Source organism: Sinocyclocheilus anshuiensis, unplaced genomic scaffold (genome assembly GCF_001515605.1).
Source record: "Sinocyclocheilus anshuiensis isolate Anshui unplaced genomic scaffold, SAMN03320099.WGS_v1.1 scaffold67, whole genome shotgun sequence".
Taxonomy (NCBI): Eukaryota; Metazoa; Chordata; class Actinopteri; order Cypriniformes; family Cyprinidae; genus Sinocyclocheilus; species Sinocyclocheilus anshuiensis.
This window is the reverse complement of record NW_015552546.1, coordinates 791,133-808,748: the sequence shown is the minus strand read 5'-3', so window position 1 is coordinate 808,748 and position 17,616 is coordinate 791,133. Positions and strand designations below refer to the sequence as shown.

The 17,616-nt window shown below is 37.0% G+C and overlaps 1 protein-coding gene across 2 annotated transcripts; it reads right to left on the bottom strand.

Moving 5' to 3' along the window:
- Positions 1 to 10,898: 10,898 nt before the first annotated feature.
- On the bottom strand, positions 10,899 to 16,918 carry LOC107664248 (coatomer subunit zeta-1-like). 2 transcript variants are annotated; one of them, XR_001631438.1, is made up of 10 exons: positions 16,809 to 16,918; positions 16,346 to 16,414; positions 15,188 to 15,269; positions 15,029 to 15,120; positions 14,889 to 14,944; positions 14,723 to 14,800; positions 13,416 to 13,467; positions 13,152 to 13,190; positions 12,900 to 13,037; positions 11,336 to 11,397 (listed from the first exon to the last, which is right to left on the bottom strand). XR_001631438.1 is itself a non-coding variant. In XM_016454768.1 (9 exons), the coding sequence occupies exons 1-9, from the start codon at positions 16,824 to 16,826 to the stop codon at positions 11,350 to 11,352; spliced, it is 534 nt and encodes a 177-aa protein (XP_016310254.1). In that variant the 5' UTR covers positions 16,827 to 16,918; the 3' UTR covers positions 10,899 to 11,349. The 2 variants fall into 2 exon arrangements, 1 of the variants encoding a protein (XP_016310254.1); XM_016454768.1 differs by lacking the exon at positions 12,900 to 13,037 and having other exon boundaries at positions 10,899 to 11,397.
- Between the last annotated feature and the right edge of the window lie 698 nt (positions 16,919 to 17,616).

Sequence of the window (17,616 nt, the reverse complement as noted above, 5' to 3'; positions counted from 1 at the left end):
TGCGCCTTCATTTCATCCCACTGCAATTTTCCACCTGAACAGGCCAGAGGTGATGTGGAGGTGCACTTCTTATGAATCCTTGAGCTTTTGACAGACGGCACCGGCCTTGCTATTTACCCTTAGAAATTTTCACGGGTCACGGCTGTTACAGGGGGTTCACGCACACCACCGCTGATCTCCTCGGCGACTGATGCACAGATAAAGGGGATAGATGGACGAGGGGAAGCGTTTAGGGAGATGAGACTACAGAAAGACAGTAGGCCAAAGTGACTTTGGCAGTACGCTGCTATTGATCAGCTTTATGATACATTGATTTATACCAGACAGTTTCAAGTGCTTTGAAGAGATATGAGTCATATACATCCTCACTAATCTCAGGGGCAGCAGGAGGGGACTATGGTTAAAAGCCGTTTCTGATATGAGCAGACATCCTTATGGTGCCTTAAGACTAAAGCCGCACGGTCATGCGACGCGAATATCTGTGAGGAATAATGGTGGATGGGGAAATAAATGGCCGGGGAGCTGCTTTTGATAATTTCAAGGAAATTTTAAGGGATACCACGACGCATTCTCATCTTTCAAAGGAGTACGAGTTTGCGGGCAAGGCACACCCTCGCGCAAATACACACACGTAGACGCGCACGCAGATAAAGAGATCGAGTGAAGATTTATGTGACAGTGAACTAATTGCAGGCTGATATTTGTCTTTAGGAACTGACACCCAATCCTTTCTCATGGTTTTTAACAATTATATCAGAAGAAATATACTTTCACCATTATATATGGAATTATAAGCAAGTTAAAGCTTGAGTACAAAAAAGGGCTGAATTTCCTGTCGAATGTAAATGGAAAGTGTGTTGCATGAGGTTAATAACTGCAATAAAACTAATTGAAAGGACACATCTTACTACATCTAGAGAGTTAGATGAGAGTGAAATGGCATCTTAAAGGGATAAAATGAAAATTCTCTCATCATTTACTAAGCCTTCGTGTTATACCAAACCTGTATTCACAAAAGAAGATATTTTGAAGAACATTGGGCACAAACAACATTGGAACCCATTGACTTTTCATTCAAAAAAAAAAAAATCATGGAAACCTTTCCCAAACCATATATTTTTCATGCTTCACAAAAGAAAGGAAGTTAAAAGAAGACAAAAGACATTTTGAAGAACAATGAGGTCTAAGCTACATTGGAGCCCATTGACTTTCATTGCATGAGGCATTTCTCAAAACAATTTTTTTTGTGCTTCACAAGTTAAAACAAGACAAAAGAAGGTATTTTAAAGAACACTGGAGTCCAAACAACAAATGGTGTCCCATGACTTTTATTGCATTAGCAACAACAAAAAAGACACTTTTTTGTGCTTCACAGAAAAAAGTCAGGAGGTCTAAGCTACATTGGAGCCCATTGACTTTCATTGCATGAGGCATTTCTCAAAACAATTTTTTTTGTGCTTCACAAGTTAAAACAAGACAAAAGAAGGTATTTTAAAGAACACTGGAGTCCAAACAACAATGGTGTCCCATGACTTTTATTGCATTAGCAACAACAAAAAAGACACTTTTTTTGTGCTTCACAGAAAAAAGTCAGTTATAAAGGTTTGGAACGACATGAGGGTGAATTTTCATTTTTGGGTGAACTATCCCTTTAAGCTGTTAACCGCACATGTTCATTTTTTATGGTGTACTTGAGTGAATTGTCTTGGGAGTTTAATGGGAATCACTGTGAATGTTGTTTCAGAAGAGGTAAAGGAAGTTGAAACATGTCGAAAGGTCGTTCATTGCCAGTTTTGATTGTAAAAGAACTTAATGGAAACAATATGTTGCAATGCAGAAGCCAATTTAAACATGTAAGATGTGTTTACTGCTTCTTCAGCAGTATTATTTCAATCCAGTATAATTTAACACTGTGTAATGTGCATTGGATGTGTTTGCTAAAGCAAGCATCACTATTGCTCATACTTGCATATTGCATACTGTGCAAATTATTCAGCATTTGCATTTATGCATTTGGCAGATGCTTTTATCCAAAGCAAGTTATGCTGCATTTAAGCTATGCATTTCTTTTCCAATTCATGCATTCCACAGGAATCGAATCCATGACCTTGATATTGATAATGTCATGCTCTTCAGGAAGGCACTATTCGTAATGCCTCAAATAATGTGGCTTGTTGAGGAGAGGTGTGCTTTTATATTTCTAACGGACCAGGCATATAAAATTTGCCTGGTGAAAGATAAACAGTTGAAAAATCAACTACCACCTAAAACAATGTTGAGAACCCCTTCAAAGTAATAGATATCTCGAAAATGATTACTCTGTCATCATTTACTCACCCGTATGATTTTCTTTATTCTGTGGAACGCAAAAGAAAATATTTTTAATAATGTTTCAACTGTTTTTGTCAAAACAATGAATGTCAATGGGGTCCCCATTGACTTCCATTGTATTGACTAAAATACAGTAAGACATATCGTCTTATTGAAATATATTCTTTTGTGTTACACAAAATAATAACAGAATTTTCATCACTTAATACACTTTGAAACTACATAGCAACGCCCTGGCAACCACCCTAGCATCGTAGAGGTAAAATATTTTCTTAAAAAAAAAAAGTACTAAAGTTGTACTTTACTGCCATAATAGTTAAATTATGCAAAACAGGAAAAACTGAGAATGCAACTTTTTGACTAAATGCCTCATTTATCAGAAAATCACACTGTGAGGATTTAACCATGAGAATAACCACAAATTTATCGTAACCAAACATCAGCCCAAAAGAAATGGGATACGGCGATGACAGTCGTGTTTACATTTCTGATGTGTGTTGATTGAGATGAATCGACTAGTCAGATTGTCCGCATTTTTGCCTCGCATATGAGATGTTTTCTTTGAGTGTCTGGTGTTGAAACAGGATATTATTTTGGAGTTGGAGAGTTGGATGTGAACACATTCCACAAAGAAACTGCAGCAGGCCTGTGTGAGTGAAAATGACTGCAGCTACAAATCATTCGCTCTCTCTCTCTCTCTCTCTCTCTCTCTCTTTCTCTTTCTTCAAAGTAATAGATATCTCGAAAATGATTACTCTGTCATCATTTACTCACCCGTATGATTTTCTTTATTCTGTGGAACGCAAAAGAAAATATTTTTAATAATGTTTCAACTGTTTTTGTCAAAACAATGAATGTCAATGGGGTCCCCATTGACTTCCATTGTATTGACTAAAATACAGTAAGACATATCGTCTTATTGAAATATATTCTTTTGTGTTACACAAAATAATAACAGAATTTTCATCACTTAATACACTTTGAAACTACATAGCAACGCCCTGGCAACCACCCTAGCATCGTAGAGGTAAAATATTTTCTTAAAAAAAAAAAGTACTAAAGTTGTACTTTACTGCCATAATAGTTAAATTATGCAAAACAGGAAAAACTGAGAATGCAACTTTTTGACTAAATGCCTCATTTATCAGAAAATCACACTGTGAGGATTTAACCATGAGAATAACCACAAATTTATCGTAACCAAACATCAGCCCAAAAGAAATGGGATACTGCGATGACAGTCGTGTTTACATTTCTGATGTGTGTTGATTGAGATGAATCGACTAGTCAGATTGTCCGCATTTTTGCCTCGCATATGAGATGTTTTCTTTGAGTGTCTGGTGTTGAAACAGGATATTATTTTGGAGTTGGAGAGTTGGATGTGAACACATTCCACAAAGAAACTGCAGCAGGCCTGTGTGAGTGAAAATGACTGCAGCTACAAATCACTCTCTCTCTTTCTCTCCTCCTCCTCCTCCTCTTGCTCTCATGACGTCAGGAATGTCGAGCACTCCCTGCTCCTTCCCTTGGGGAGAGGGTTTTACGATTGAAACCTGACACTGTTTCTGTGTCCCATAAGCAACAGAGCGGTAACTCACATCAAAGACAGCCAGCGTCGAATCACAGCACGGCCATAAATTTGCCTGTCGCTCATGGACCAATCAGAAACGAGCATTAAATCAACTCTGTCACGCTGGCAGCCAATGGTGGGACGGCGGCGGTAAATCTGTCAGGCTAGCGTCTGTTAACGGGTGCTGTGGTGCAGATGGGGAATCCACTAGGGTGAGGGGGGAAAGAAAGTATACATGAGAGTGAGAGAGAGAGATGGAAAGATGGAAGAAGGGAGGGGAAAAGCTGAGCACTTAGCGCTAAAGCATGCACAAATTTTGCTTTGGTTACCCAAAGATTAATTTCTGAAACCCATAATGGCCAAAAAATGTTGTTTTGTAAGCGGTAAGCCGTGAAAACTCGAGTGGAACAAGACTAAACACGACCACAAGAGAAAGCGAAGACGCGAAAGAAAGCGCGAAACAAAAACGTCATAAAGCTTAATTGCTACCACTGCTGTGTGACATTGAGTGTCTACAACAAAAGTGAAATACGGCCGTGTCTCACTCTACAATTACATCACTATCTTAATCACAGCCTCTGTCATGATTATTTCAGTTCACGACACTCATTATACACATTCGGCCCATTTGAAATAGCTTGTCAAGTGCAAACCTCAAACGCTTCTTTATACGATATGACATAAAAATGAGAGCGAAACATGTCGGAGTGTGTGGAACAATGACCTGTTGGCCTTTTCACGTTGCTGCAAGGGTGCAGACCAGATGTTCTCACACACATGGACGTGAGCGGCTCAAAGAGCCAGTTTGTGTGCAAACGCATGTGCGTGTGCAGATGTAACCAGGACGGACTCTTCGGGGATTTGAGTCTCGTTCTAAATCACAGGGAAGGGAAAGAAGGGCCTCCTCTCTTAAAATGTCAACAGGCTGCAGCTTATACTCCGCAAACATCTCCAGCTCAGATCGACGGCCCCCGTTTTCAACGGCGGACCACGTCCAAATTCAGTGACTAATGGCGCAGGCGAATCGAAAATAGAAATGTCTAAACAGGCTTGTGGACATATCCAACTGCCTGGCTGATAAATGTAGCGTGCCTTCGCTTGAATTTATGTGTTTTTAAACTCTCCGTCATGTGATATGAAAATAGGGTGTACTCTTACCCGCCGATCCAGTCAGAGGAATAACATCAGCCTTTCCAAATGGCACGTTTGAAACGCTTAATGTGCTCTTGAATAAATATTGTGCAATTATGAAATGAAAACGAACAGGATTTGACTTTTAATGCACGGGATACCAGATTTATCTGAAGGATTTTTCACGTATCTGCAAAATTGACAGCTTCTGATGATTTCAAGAGACAGATAACTTACAGCAAAGAAGATGTTATTTTTACACCACATAGAATAGCTTGTTGAAATACTACTGGATCAGCAAAAGCTGTGGCATTGCTGTTGATTTTGGCCGTCTCTGCCTCCAAGGTGAAATGATTTTCTATTCGACGGGAATCCATAAACAGGCCCTGTGAGGGCAAGAGGCGCCATAAAACACATCAGGCCGTATGGGGGCGTTTCCGTTAGCGAACGCTTGAGCCTGGGGAGCGTGGCGATGGCGAGCACGCAGCGCTCTTATCTAGGCCTGGTTGCGTCCGAATACATTCGTGCATTACCCGTCCTCTATTCCCAGTCATTTTCTATGGCCTTTTGATGAATTTGGCCTGTCTAAATTCGCCTGTTAAGAGAGCACGCCGTAATTTACCTACATTTATCGCTGGCGAGCTGTTTGCTCAGCTTCAGCCCTGAGCTGCATGCATGATTAATACGAAACACTGATGCTTTTGTGTCGCCCTCCCCTTCACCTGAGAATAGAAAATGACTCTGATTGCAATAAGCGTGCAGATTTTCATGAAAAAGCGCGAGTCTGGAATACTCATTCGGTGACACAGACTGTAAGCTTGCAGATGATGATAATTTATCGACTGCTGCACCCGTTCGCTACAACACACACACACACACACACACACACACACAAACAGCATCTATCAGTTACAGGCCTCTAGTCCACATGCCTCTGACAATTTTACTGCGTGTTTTGTACAGCGTGTCAAGCCGCGCTGTTTCAGTCTATTATGCTTATTCCTCTATAATTAATATAAATGACCTTTTTGCCTTTTTACAGCCGTGCCACTGTAATTAGTCGATGAAAGGCATTCATCGGTTGCCCAGCTGGAATATCCAGATGAAAGGCTGCATGAGCGTCAGGCATGTTAGTGGGGCGTAGACGGAAAATGGGGGTCAAATTTGACCTAATTTCTGCCTTGCTGGGATCATACAGAAGTCTTATCTCAACACCTGCCCTTTTGCTATCTATACAGATACATCTATCATCTTTCGTAACCTTGACTTACCTCTCATATTCCACAAAGGGTTAAGAACCTGCTATTCAAATCAGCTGCATCAATATAGTGATTGCTTCAGGTCATAAACAGGACCATCCGAGGGAACATATTGTTCCTGGGGGCAATGCACTTTTTTTCAGGTGTATTAGCATATGGTCAAGGTACATGTAATTTCTGCACTAAAAATAATTACTGTTTCAAACAGGTCTCTCATCGCCCAGATAATCATAAAGTGGCTTCAAAGAGTATTTGAACTCTTTTGAATCTTAAAACAGACTGAATTTTATGTCTGAATTTCAAATTGTCTGAATTTCATAAAATAGATGAAATAATAATAATCAAAATTACATGTGGCAACTGTAAATATATATAATAGATTTTGTGTTTGCAAGCAACATAAAAATGGTGAACCGCAAACCGGTTCTCGCTCATTAATTTTTCTGCAGAAAGAGACTAAATAATGCACAAAACCCCTAACAGACGTTATTTTTACAATGCTGCTGATTCTACAGCTTGAAACACATCATGCAGTGTAGTCTGATTTCTAATTCCGAAGGAATGACTCTTATGTGCCAGCTCTTTATTAGTGAATCAAAAACATTCACTGTGACCAGTGTAGCCTGACACCAGAAGAATAACTCTGAGCTGGTTCTTTTACCGAATCAGAAACATTCAGCGAAGCCGGTGTATAGTCCAACTCCTAAAACAATAACTCATATGTGCCAGTTATTTGTAGTGAATCAAAAACATACAGCACGATCAGTGTAGTCCAATTCCTGATTAACTGACTCTTTTGAAACGTTTTTTTTTTTTTTTTTGGTGAATCAAAAACATACAAGGCAACCAGTTTAGTCTGATTCCAGAATGAAGGGATCTTATGGGCTAATTGTTTTGGTGAATCCAAAAAAAAAAACAGCGCAACTACTTTAGTCAAATTCCCGAATGAATGACTCTGAAAGATTATTATGACTTTTATCAGTATGAAATATGTTGCCGCATTGTTTGTCATTAATGTATCTCTAAGAATTCTGTGTGGGCACACCTGTGCAATAATTGCTTTTATTATTATTATTATTATCTGCAAAATGGAATTGCATTTGCCATTGAAATGCATAATGCTAATGGATAGCTTTCTCCAGGTATGTCAGACCTCCTCAGCTCAAACGAACAGAGCTATGTTTTTACAGCACCACAGAGTTGCAGCGTTTGCCCTTTTCAGGAAATTCAGCAAACCACTGGCTTACTTATAGCTGTCTCTGCTCAAAAAAGGCACACTTTACTTTTAAAGTTAGTTTACTATTAACACAAAGACCCTTGTACCTGTCCTTTCAAGCAGCGCACACAGACTCTTGATTACCCTTTGCTCTTTTTCCTTTATTGCGGGTGATAATATCTTAAAAACCTTGTTCCACTGTCCCACAGCGTTTTGCTTTATTCAATGGGAGCATGTTGTACACTTCATAACACACAGATGAGCGAGACGCTGAGGTTTTATCTGTGACTCTTACCCATCCGCTAATGAATCATAATGAATGACCTCATAATGAAAGAGCTACTTAACTCAATTGGTCAAATAAATTTGGAGCTGAAGGCTCTCATGCTTTGGAGATAAGACGTCAGCGCCCGCGAGCCTCTCAGAGACGGGGTTAGGGAACTCCCTCTGGGAAGGTGGGGCGCTCAGGGGCCAACGTCATGTTTCATTCCTCAAAAAAGCATGCTTTAGGATATCAGCCGAGACAAAGGAAACTTTCCCAACTACTTTCATATGGATGCCAAAGCATTATTAAAGAGGAAGATAGAGAGGGACAGAGGGTTGAGGAGATGTGCTGGACCAGGGCCAAGGAAGTTCTCCGTCTACAGCTGTTTGTTATGGAGGCATACTGGCCTAAACAAGTCCTGTCCTAAACCTGTCTCTCATTACAACTGCATATCTCACATGATGGTGAACTTTTGTAACTTTCAGTCAAAGCCGCTGAAGATCAGTTTCCATTCCAGCTTCTGCAGTACAAATCAGGAGAATGGGTCTTAGTCAGGATAGAAGCCATATTTATTTTTTTTGTGAATGAAAACGAGGCTGTGAGAGATAGACGCATAGTACAACTATTAAAATGTGACTTTTTCAACAACAAAAAAAAAGATTTTGAATCTTAAGACATCTTAAAAACCTTTTAAAAAATCTGATATGGTGCTTGAAAGTACATTTATTCACCATTTAATTGATTTTAAATACCCATTTTCTTTTTCATATTTAGTCATCTTTTGATACCATTTCTATTACAAAATATTAGTTAAGTATTTGCTGGATAATCTCTTATCCTCACTTGAGTTCATCAAACCTGTTTTGTTGTTTGCCTGAAGGAATAGAATTGGTGTCTAATGTAGCACAGTTTAAAGCAGGATTATTATTATCATTAACTAAAAAATATAACTAAAACCATTAAAAACATCTTTAATACTTGAAATAAAATAATAAACCACCTGAAATAAAATACAATTTAACAAAAAATAAATAAATAAATAAACATATTTTATTCCAGCTATTTGCCAACACAACATTTCTCTTTTTTTTTGTTGAAGTACTAAAATAATTCAAACTTTATAATTTTCTAAAACTAAAATGTAAAACCTCATAACAACTATATAGACATATAAAAAAAAAAAAACTAATTAAAATGCCAAAAACACACAACCAAATTACTAAAATGAAAATGAAAACAGAAAATATAAAAATAAAATCTAATTCAAAATATTAACATAAACTATAATAGTATATTAGTAATACTAAAATATCACAGTTTTAAAGAAGTAAACTCATTTATTATGAATGTCTTTTTTTCCACTTATGATTCCATTTCTACAGAGAAACAGGCATTGAAGGCATTAAATATTTACTTGGTAATATTAAATTTGCTCTAGATGGTTTGGTGGTTGGTGGAAAGAATAAAAATGGCATCTGATGGAACAGAAAGAAGAAAAGTCATTCATTCCAAATATTTGCTTTATGTCTGGTTATGTCTAAAGCTCTCTTTAATTTGCTGTAGATCATTAGACGAGCCATTATGGTGCCGAATATGGTAACTGGTAGAAATAACAAATATGCTTCCTAAGTCAGACTGAGGCCGCTCCTTCAGTTCCAGACACAGCCATTGCATCGGCTCTTTGCATGTAGCCTGATAAAATCTTAGTGAACTCGTTCAAAGCATTGGTCACGGTGACCCCTGAGATTGCACGTCTCGTCTCCGCCCCCAGTGCGATAACTGTGTCCTAGGTATGATTCTGAGGCATGTATGTGATATACTACTATTTTTACAACCATTTCTCCAGGGGAACCTTTCATTTGCATTAAAATGAGAGACGGGAGGAATCCACCAGAGAAAAAGCAGGCATGCGAAGCTGTCAAACCTCCTTGCAGCATTTTGCCTCACACACACACTCAGTAAGTGTGGGTGTTTAGCAACAACCGATTTTTATTCCAGAATATTTAGTGGAATAAATGCTTTCCTAATGCATTGTTAGAGCGCTTGCAGACAAAACGGCTATACTGGGTTTTTAAATAACTGCCTGTTTTAGGCAAAATTCCAAATTTTAGGAACAATTCTGCCATATGCTGCATGTAATTTACAACCAAATCAAACCATTAATCATTGACCATTAATTTAGAGGAAAAACTACTAATTAACCTCACAGTTGTGGATGTATTAAAAACACTTGTACGTTTACATGTATAATGGAGTAAAATGTGCCTTGGAAGCATAACAGGGCAATCAAAAATCAAGTTAAAGCAGTGTAGTAAATGCTCAGTGCAGTTCAGCCTCAGCACTGCGTGTCTCATCCAAAACCAGCAGAGGGCGCTCTTGGATTGACTTTGAGTCACTGATAGAATAGAATAGAATAGAAAGCTAAACAGGCAGTACACAGACTCATAGAAAGCAAATCTCATTAGGCATGAACAAGAATCAGTAAAAGACTAGGTTTTACCTCTTTGTTAGCAAGAAGTTTTTTAATCATTTAAAATATAATAACATTTAGAATGATCACTTATTCTTTTATGTATTTGAAGTACAGGTCAGAATAAGTATATTGTTTCATTTGTACATAAATATATCTCTTATGCTAAATGACGATGGAGCATTATTCCACACATTGATATTTTGTTTTCAGAAAAGTTATTTGAAACATTAAAGTAGATATGTTAATTTAATATGCTTTTTATGTATATAAAATCACTTTTGTACATTTTATTTGATGCGGATACTAAAATGGTACGTCTTGTCTTTACATATATAATTTTTAAAAAGTTGAATGAGCCTAATATTTTTAATAATCTAGCTGCTCAAGTTATGTTTCTCTATTCAGAACTCAAAATCAGGATAATAAAATGTAGTTGGTGGTTGGTAATGTTTTGAATGGGTTTAGCACATTGCTAGGGAGGTTATATGCTTAGAGTCCCTAACCCTACGTGTGAGCCGTAGTAATAGTGATGACTGACTTAAAACACAAAACAGTAAACAAAGTGACCTCAAAATATTGGAAAAGTTAAACGTCACTGCCGCCTCTGCAAACCAAATAGTATCCGAAAGGAGGAAAACACACCACAGCAGAACTAGAATGAAACGGTTTCTTTACTTCAATCAAAACAAGGGTCAGAGGGAAGAACAGAGAACAAGATCAACCACTGGAATGTACATGAATCGTAATGAAAATCTCACAGTACACCAGTGATATCATTCACAAAACCAGCCATATATTCAAGAGCTTACTGGAATGGGATAAAAACAAAAAAAATGCCCCGGTACTTTTCCCTAAAAAGAAAGTCCCGCCAAGACAATATTCCAGCTTCTTCCTCCTGCCTTGACATTCTTTTGAAATGCTCATGTTCTCTGTCTTATCTTCGAGTGAGAGAAACACTAGAAGTCGTTTTCAGTGGATATTCAATTTAACAGTCAAGAAACACTCAAGGAAAAAAGGGCAGATAGGACAGTAGTGATGAAAAGTGGTCGAGTCGTATTTGTTCTCCTCGTCTCGTCTCAGTTCAGGAACGGGACCGAAAGTGTCCTATCGGAGTAGAGACCATTTGATCTGCTCCTTAGCTGACTGTAGCACCTAGAAAAAACAAAAACATCCAGTAAAGTTAGAACCAAGACATCTATTAACAAAAATAAGTACATTAGTAATAAATACATTTAAAAATAAAAAAAATATATATATATATGTATGTATATATAATGTGATCTAAAGGAAAAAAGTAAAAGTAGAATAAAACTGGAATCTCATGTCATTCGTACTATTAGTTTTTTAGATGTCAAACATTAAATGGAAGAAACATTACTGGGTGCTTCTTTAAATCCACTTATAATGGTTGTTATAATTAATTTAAGGTGTCATTAGAATCTTATGAAGGAATATATGAAAGTGAGTTCTGCCAATTGATTAAAACTTGATGTTTTGAATTAGGCTATGCCAAATAATTAGTCATATTTAATTAGAATGAATTGCCAGCCTCGGAATCATTTATTTGAAGTGTTTTGTGTTCCTCTTCAGTAAATCCAATCACTCAATGAGGACGGATAGACCAAACCACTCCCTAAAAACCTCACTTGTCTCCCGACAGGTAATTTAATTTTAACGCGTTTGTGTTCTTGACTCGTTAATGCCATCATTTTTCTTAAAAGACACGCATTCATCAGGATGCTGCTTTATGGTTTTAAAAATGCTGAGAACAAATCAAGACAAACTAATAGCACATTTAATGTACAGTGTGGTCCAAAAGCCTCAAACTATGGGTGAAATGACTTGTATTTTTCCCCTTATTTTTCAAAATACTAAAACCAGAAAAAAGGGGGGAAATCGTTCAAATGTATGCAGTAAGATTTTTTTTTAAAGTCTCTTATGCCAACCAAGGTTGCATTTATTTGATAAAAAAAAAACAACAAAAAAAAACAACAAAGTTGATTAACTATTTAAAATAACTTTGCTATTTGAATATATTTTAAAATGTAATTTATTCCTGTGATGCAAAGCTGAATTTTCAGCATCATTACTCCAGTTTTCAGTGTCACATGATCCTTCAGAAATCATTCTGATATGCTGATTTGCTGCTCAAGAAACAATTCTTATTATCAATATTGGAAACAGTTGTGCTGCCTAATATTTTTGTAATATTTTTACGGATTATTTGATGAATAGAAAGTTCCAAATAACAGCATTTATTTAAAATAGATATATTTTGTAACGTTATAAATGCCCTTCCTGTCACTTTTGATCAATGTAATGCATCCTTAAGGTATTAATTACTTTTTTTTTTTAAATCTGACAAATTTATGAACACTAGTTTATCTAAAACGAGAAACTACAGAAGTGAAAAAGCTAAACCCAAACCCATCATACGAAGCCACTAACATTGAAGGGAACCCTGTAATCGAGTAATGCAGGTGCAGCAAAACATCCAGGAATTAATTCATCATCTTAATTTGCACGGGGCGAGGCAAAGTGTAACCGTATAGCGGGGAAGACGAGGAGACAGCCATTAATCACAGACACGAAAGGCATACAGGCAGCCTGTCGCAGGGCCTCTTAAATGAGAACATTAATCAGTCCGCACTCACGAGTATGGCAGCCACGGGGAGCCATCGCTGGCAGACAGCCGCCAATAATTAGCCATCATGTTTACATGCAGCAGACACACACGGGAACCCAGAAAGCCAGGGTAGTGGCGGCACGATGAAACGTTCTTAATGTGGGAGCTGTGAAATCAGACCACCGTGGACTCATCATGGGTAAATCTCAGAGCTACTATAAAACATAAGAGCCATGATGGCGACAGGTGTCACTGAAGGAAGTGTGCTGACTGCTCTCACCTGAGTGACTGTCTGTTCTGTCAGAGGCACGTCATCGCCCTGAAACGACATGAGAGAGGGAGATGACTTTAGGACTGCTGGCTTGCTTTCTGTCTCACACTTGCAAGATTATTGGAAATCAAAGTTAATAGCTGCCTAGCAGGACCATAATGCTCATCAGTGGCGTCAGAGCACATGAGATGAAGCAGAGCCAACAAATACTAAGCAGATTAACATTTACAACAGCATCATGAAAGTCAATAGAGGAGAACAGGAAATAGTTACCCTCAGAGCGACACGGTGAACCACCTGCTGTGGGTCGCTCTCCAGGATCACACTGTAAAACAGACAATTAATGAGTGATCAGTGCTGCAACCAAGGCAATGTGATTTTTAGACTCATTTCTGTTTTAGAAAATGCTTTTTTGGCCACTTTTATTGATAGAGAGAATGCAGAGAAAACAGGAAAGGATGTGGACAAGAGGGAGGAACTGGATCAGGAAATAACATACGCCAGAATCAAACCTATGTGGTCGCAGTGGGTTTTCAATGGCCGATGTCTAGGCCCAGAAGGAATCTATAGACTTTTCTGCAATCATTTTTGGGAAAAATCTGTGGAATTTGGCAGATGCCTTTAGCCAAAGGGACTTATTTTATTACTACATTTATTTCCTTTGGAATCGAACCCATGATCTGGGTGTTGCCAGCATCATGCGCTACTGTTTGAGCTACTGGATTGGGGTATTTAAACATAATAAAAAGTGTTAAACAGAGCTGAGAGTACTACAGTCTTATCGGTAGCTAAAAGCATTAACAAAACAGCCAGAATATTCAATAAATTAATGAAAGGAGCAGTTAATTTATATTTTATGAATGACGAGAATGTATGTGGAATTCTTAAGCTGTTGATTCTGTGTGGGCCTCCTAAATGTAATTTTAAAACTTAAATAAAATAAAATTATAAAAAATATTTAAAAATTCACAAAAAATTGCTTACATTAACATTACAATTAATACATATTAATTATAATAAGTTATTATAATATAATACAATCCCTATATAATTTCTGCAGGACAACTAGTACTAAAAAAATAACACTACTGATAATTATTATACATTTCATAGATTTACTGGTTTGGGGACAGCAAGATTTTTTGTGGGAAAGAACATTATACTATTTTAATTAAAAAGAATGCATTAAATTGATCAAAAGTGACAGTAAAAATATTTTCCACAAAAATATTTAGCAGCACAAGTATTATCAACACTGATAATAATGAGAAATGTTTCTTGAGCAGCAAATCTGCATATTAGAATGATTTCTGAAGGATCATGTGACACTGAAGACTGGAGTAATGATGCTGAAAAGTCAGCTTTGATCACAGAAATAAATTACATTTTAAAATATATTAAGCGTCATTTAAATTGTAATAATATTTCACAATATTACTGTATTTTTACCTCAAAGAGACATCTTTTTAAAAAATAAAAATCTTCTCAAGAATCTTATCAAACCTTTGAATGGTAGTGTATAAACAGCACCATCTACAAGATCCCTGTGTAACAATTTGAATAAATTAATTATGACTTACCCTCCATCAATAATCTCATCAACGGCCAGGAAGAGACCCTCCATGTTTTCAAGCAGGGCTCTCTTTTCCACATTTTTCCTAAAAAGAAGAAAAAAAATCAGTCAAGATCAAACTGTCGTTAGCTGATGGAGACCATATAGCATACAAGAAAAAAAGTCTTTCCCACCTCAACATTTGGCTCAAGGAATCAAAGAGACAATTCAACACTGACATAAGCATCAACTGTGGGAGAAAAGACAATAACACTTATGAGATTCACATGGTTTGATGAAAAGATACAATCCTGGATCAAGTATAGAGCATTACCTCATTTTCATGGGAGCTGCCGATGACATAAAAATATAAATCAATATTGCTCTTGTACACAACCGTTAGACCCTCCAGCAATGCGATTTCACCTGTGTCAAAGAGAGGAAGGATGAGTCCACATGACTTGATGTTAGCCAACACAACAGAATCACTTACTGTCTGTTCTGTGTGTCTTGTTGAAGATGTTCTTCTCAAAGGCTTTCTGCTCTTTCACTGTGGGATACGTGTCATCATAATACTGAAATATGAACACAACAACACAGTCACAAACTAATATATGAAGCTTCTAATACAGTGACACATCTAGATTTCTGAAGTGGACGAAGACAAATAAAGAGCTAATAAAAACTCATCCATACACCTTATGCAACAAAAAGCTAGCTGTTAATGTTAAAGGTTAAAAAACATGTTATATGAGTTCTGAGTAAAAAGACAAACTTAAAATGATTTTTACTTTCAGGTTTGATCCTATAAAACCCGCTGTATAATATTTTGAAACATGGATTTCAAAGGCCTCTAAATTATCAACATGATCAAAACTTTGCTAAAAACCTGTTGTACACAATCTACCACATGCCTTCTGTAATCTGATTTATAGATTACACTTTTTTTAACAAGTAAAAGGCCTTTTAATATAACTCTAGAAATGCCCCCCTTCAGGTTGTGCTCCAAGTGTCTTTTGGCTGTGATTTTTTTTAAGTGAATATAGGAATAACTTTTATAATGTTAGTAATATTTCAAGATGAACATTTACTGGACTGAAGCCACTTAGGTTTACTTGATTATCCATACAAGATCTTTTAGAAAAATTATGGTCAAATGTGAAAAGCTTTCGATGAATGTTTATTTGTTCATCTTTAAATCATCATTGTATTGCATTGCATTATATTTAGTTTTTCTCCCACAATTAAAACTACAGAGCTTTGAAAACTAAGCATTTAAATATCTTACTAGACATATTATTGGGAAATACAGAACGACGACTCGTATTTATATGCACTTTACACAAGTAGTCTGTTGTAAAAAATCTCATTGATATACAAGATTTTCTCGGTTTGGGCTGCTAGTGAAACTGAGGTGTTTTCTTTAAGTGTGAGCTCCTTATTCTCACAATATCATATTATATGAGCCTGATATATCAAATATAACACAAAACACATTTGCAAACTTTATTTTAGTTTCCTTTATCTTGTCTTTAAATAAATTTGTCTGACTATAATTTTACATGTCTGACTGACTTCATAATTAATGTTGATTAAATGAATCCTCAGTTCAAATCTGACCATGACCCTGATGTTCATGTGATGATCTCACCTTCGCATACAGTCTCTCTCCATCATTGTCCATGATCAGAACAGCTTTAACAGTGTACAGAGAGGGCTCCTGTCACAGCGCGCGCACACGCACACACACACACACACACACACACGCACACACACACACACACGACAAATCACCAATGAATTACAGTGAAAACAATCAGGTGATCAGGGCAAAGGTAGAGCAGACATGGAACTGTCCCTGCAGATGCCCGTCAGCTTAATATTAAACTTAATATTTTAACATAATACTTCCCTGTAACAGCATACTAATCTTTACCTTTTGGTATATAATTCATATGCACGTTATTGCTAAACTCGTAAGGTTGGTTACTGATGCACTGTTTAGCGGATGTAGCGGAAGTACTATCTGAAGTGGAAACAGCGGATTTAACTGCAAGCGGATGTTTTACACTTTAAACGCAAATATTGGACACACAAACATAAAATCATATTACCAATATTAGCGTATCCATCTTGTACTGTACAGATGTCGCTCGCTAAACCTCCGTGTATTGAACTTCTGCGTATGTGTACTTCCGCCTACGACATGAGGTAAAAGGGCAAAACTGAGCGGAAGTACTCGTTACAACGTCATTAAAGATTGCGGGAAATTAATAAGTGCAAAAAAGAGCTTATCATACATAATGAGTTTTTTTTTTTTTGAGAATGTAAAAATTCAGAAGGTTTTAGGTGTAGGGTTGGTGTAGGGCGATAGAAAATACGGGTTGTACAGTAGTAAACCATTATGTCCGTGGAGAATGTGTGTGTGTGTGTGTGTGTGTGTGTGAGTACAGGTTTAGCTGCTTATGAGAGCCAAATACATGTTTGTAAATATCCTCACAAATATAATGCAATATGTATTTAATGTTATATTTATATAGTTATATTTTATCATACATATTTAATAACTTTAAACCAATGCAAAACAGGCTCAATAACAGAAATTGTGGAGTAAATGTAATTAAAGGGGTGGTTGATTTTTTTTTTGTAGTCCTTAAACAGCAATTTCTTTAAAAGAAAATATGTCACTTTGCATTGAACTTTGACCATCGTAACTTTTCAGACGTTGTTTATGCTCTAACACAGTGGTTCCCAACCCTGGTCCTGGAGGCACCCCAACACTGCACATTTTGCATGTCTCCTTTCTCTGACACACCAATTTTAGGTCTTGAAGTCTCTACTAATGAGCTGATGGTCTGAATCAGGTGTGTTTGATTAAGGAGACATGCAAAACGTGCAGTGTTGGGGTGCCTCAAGGACCAG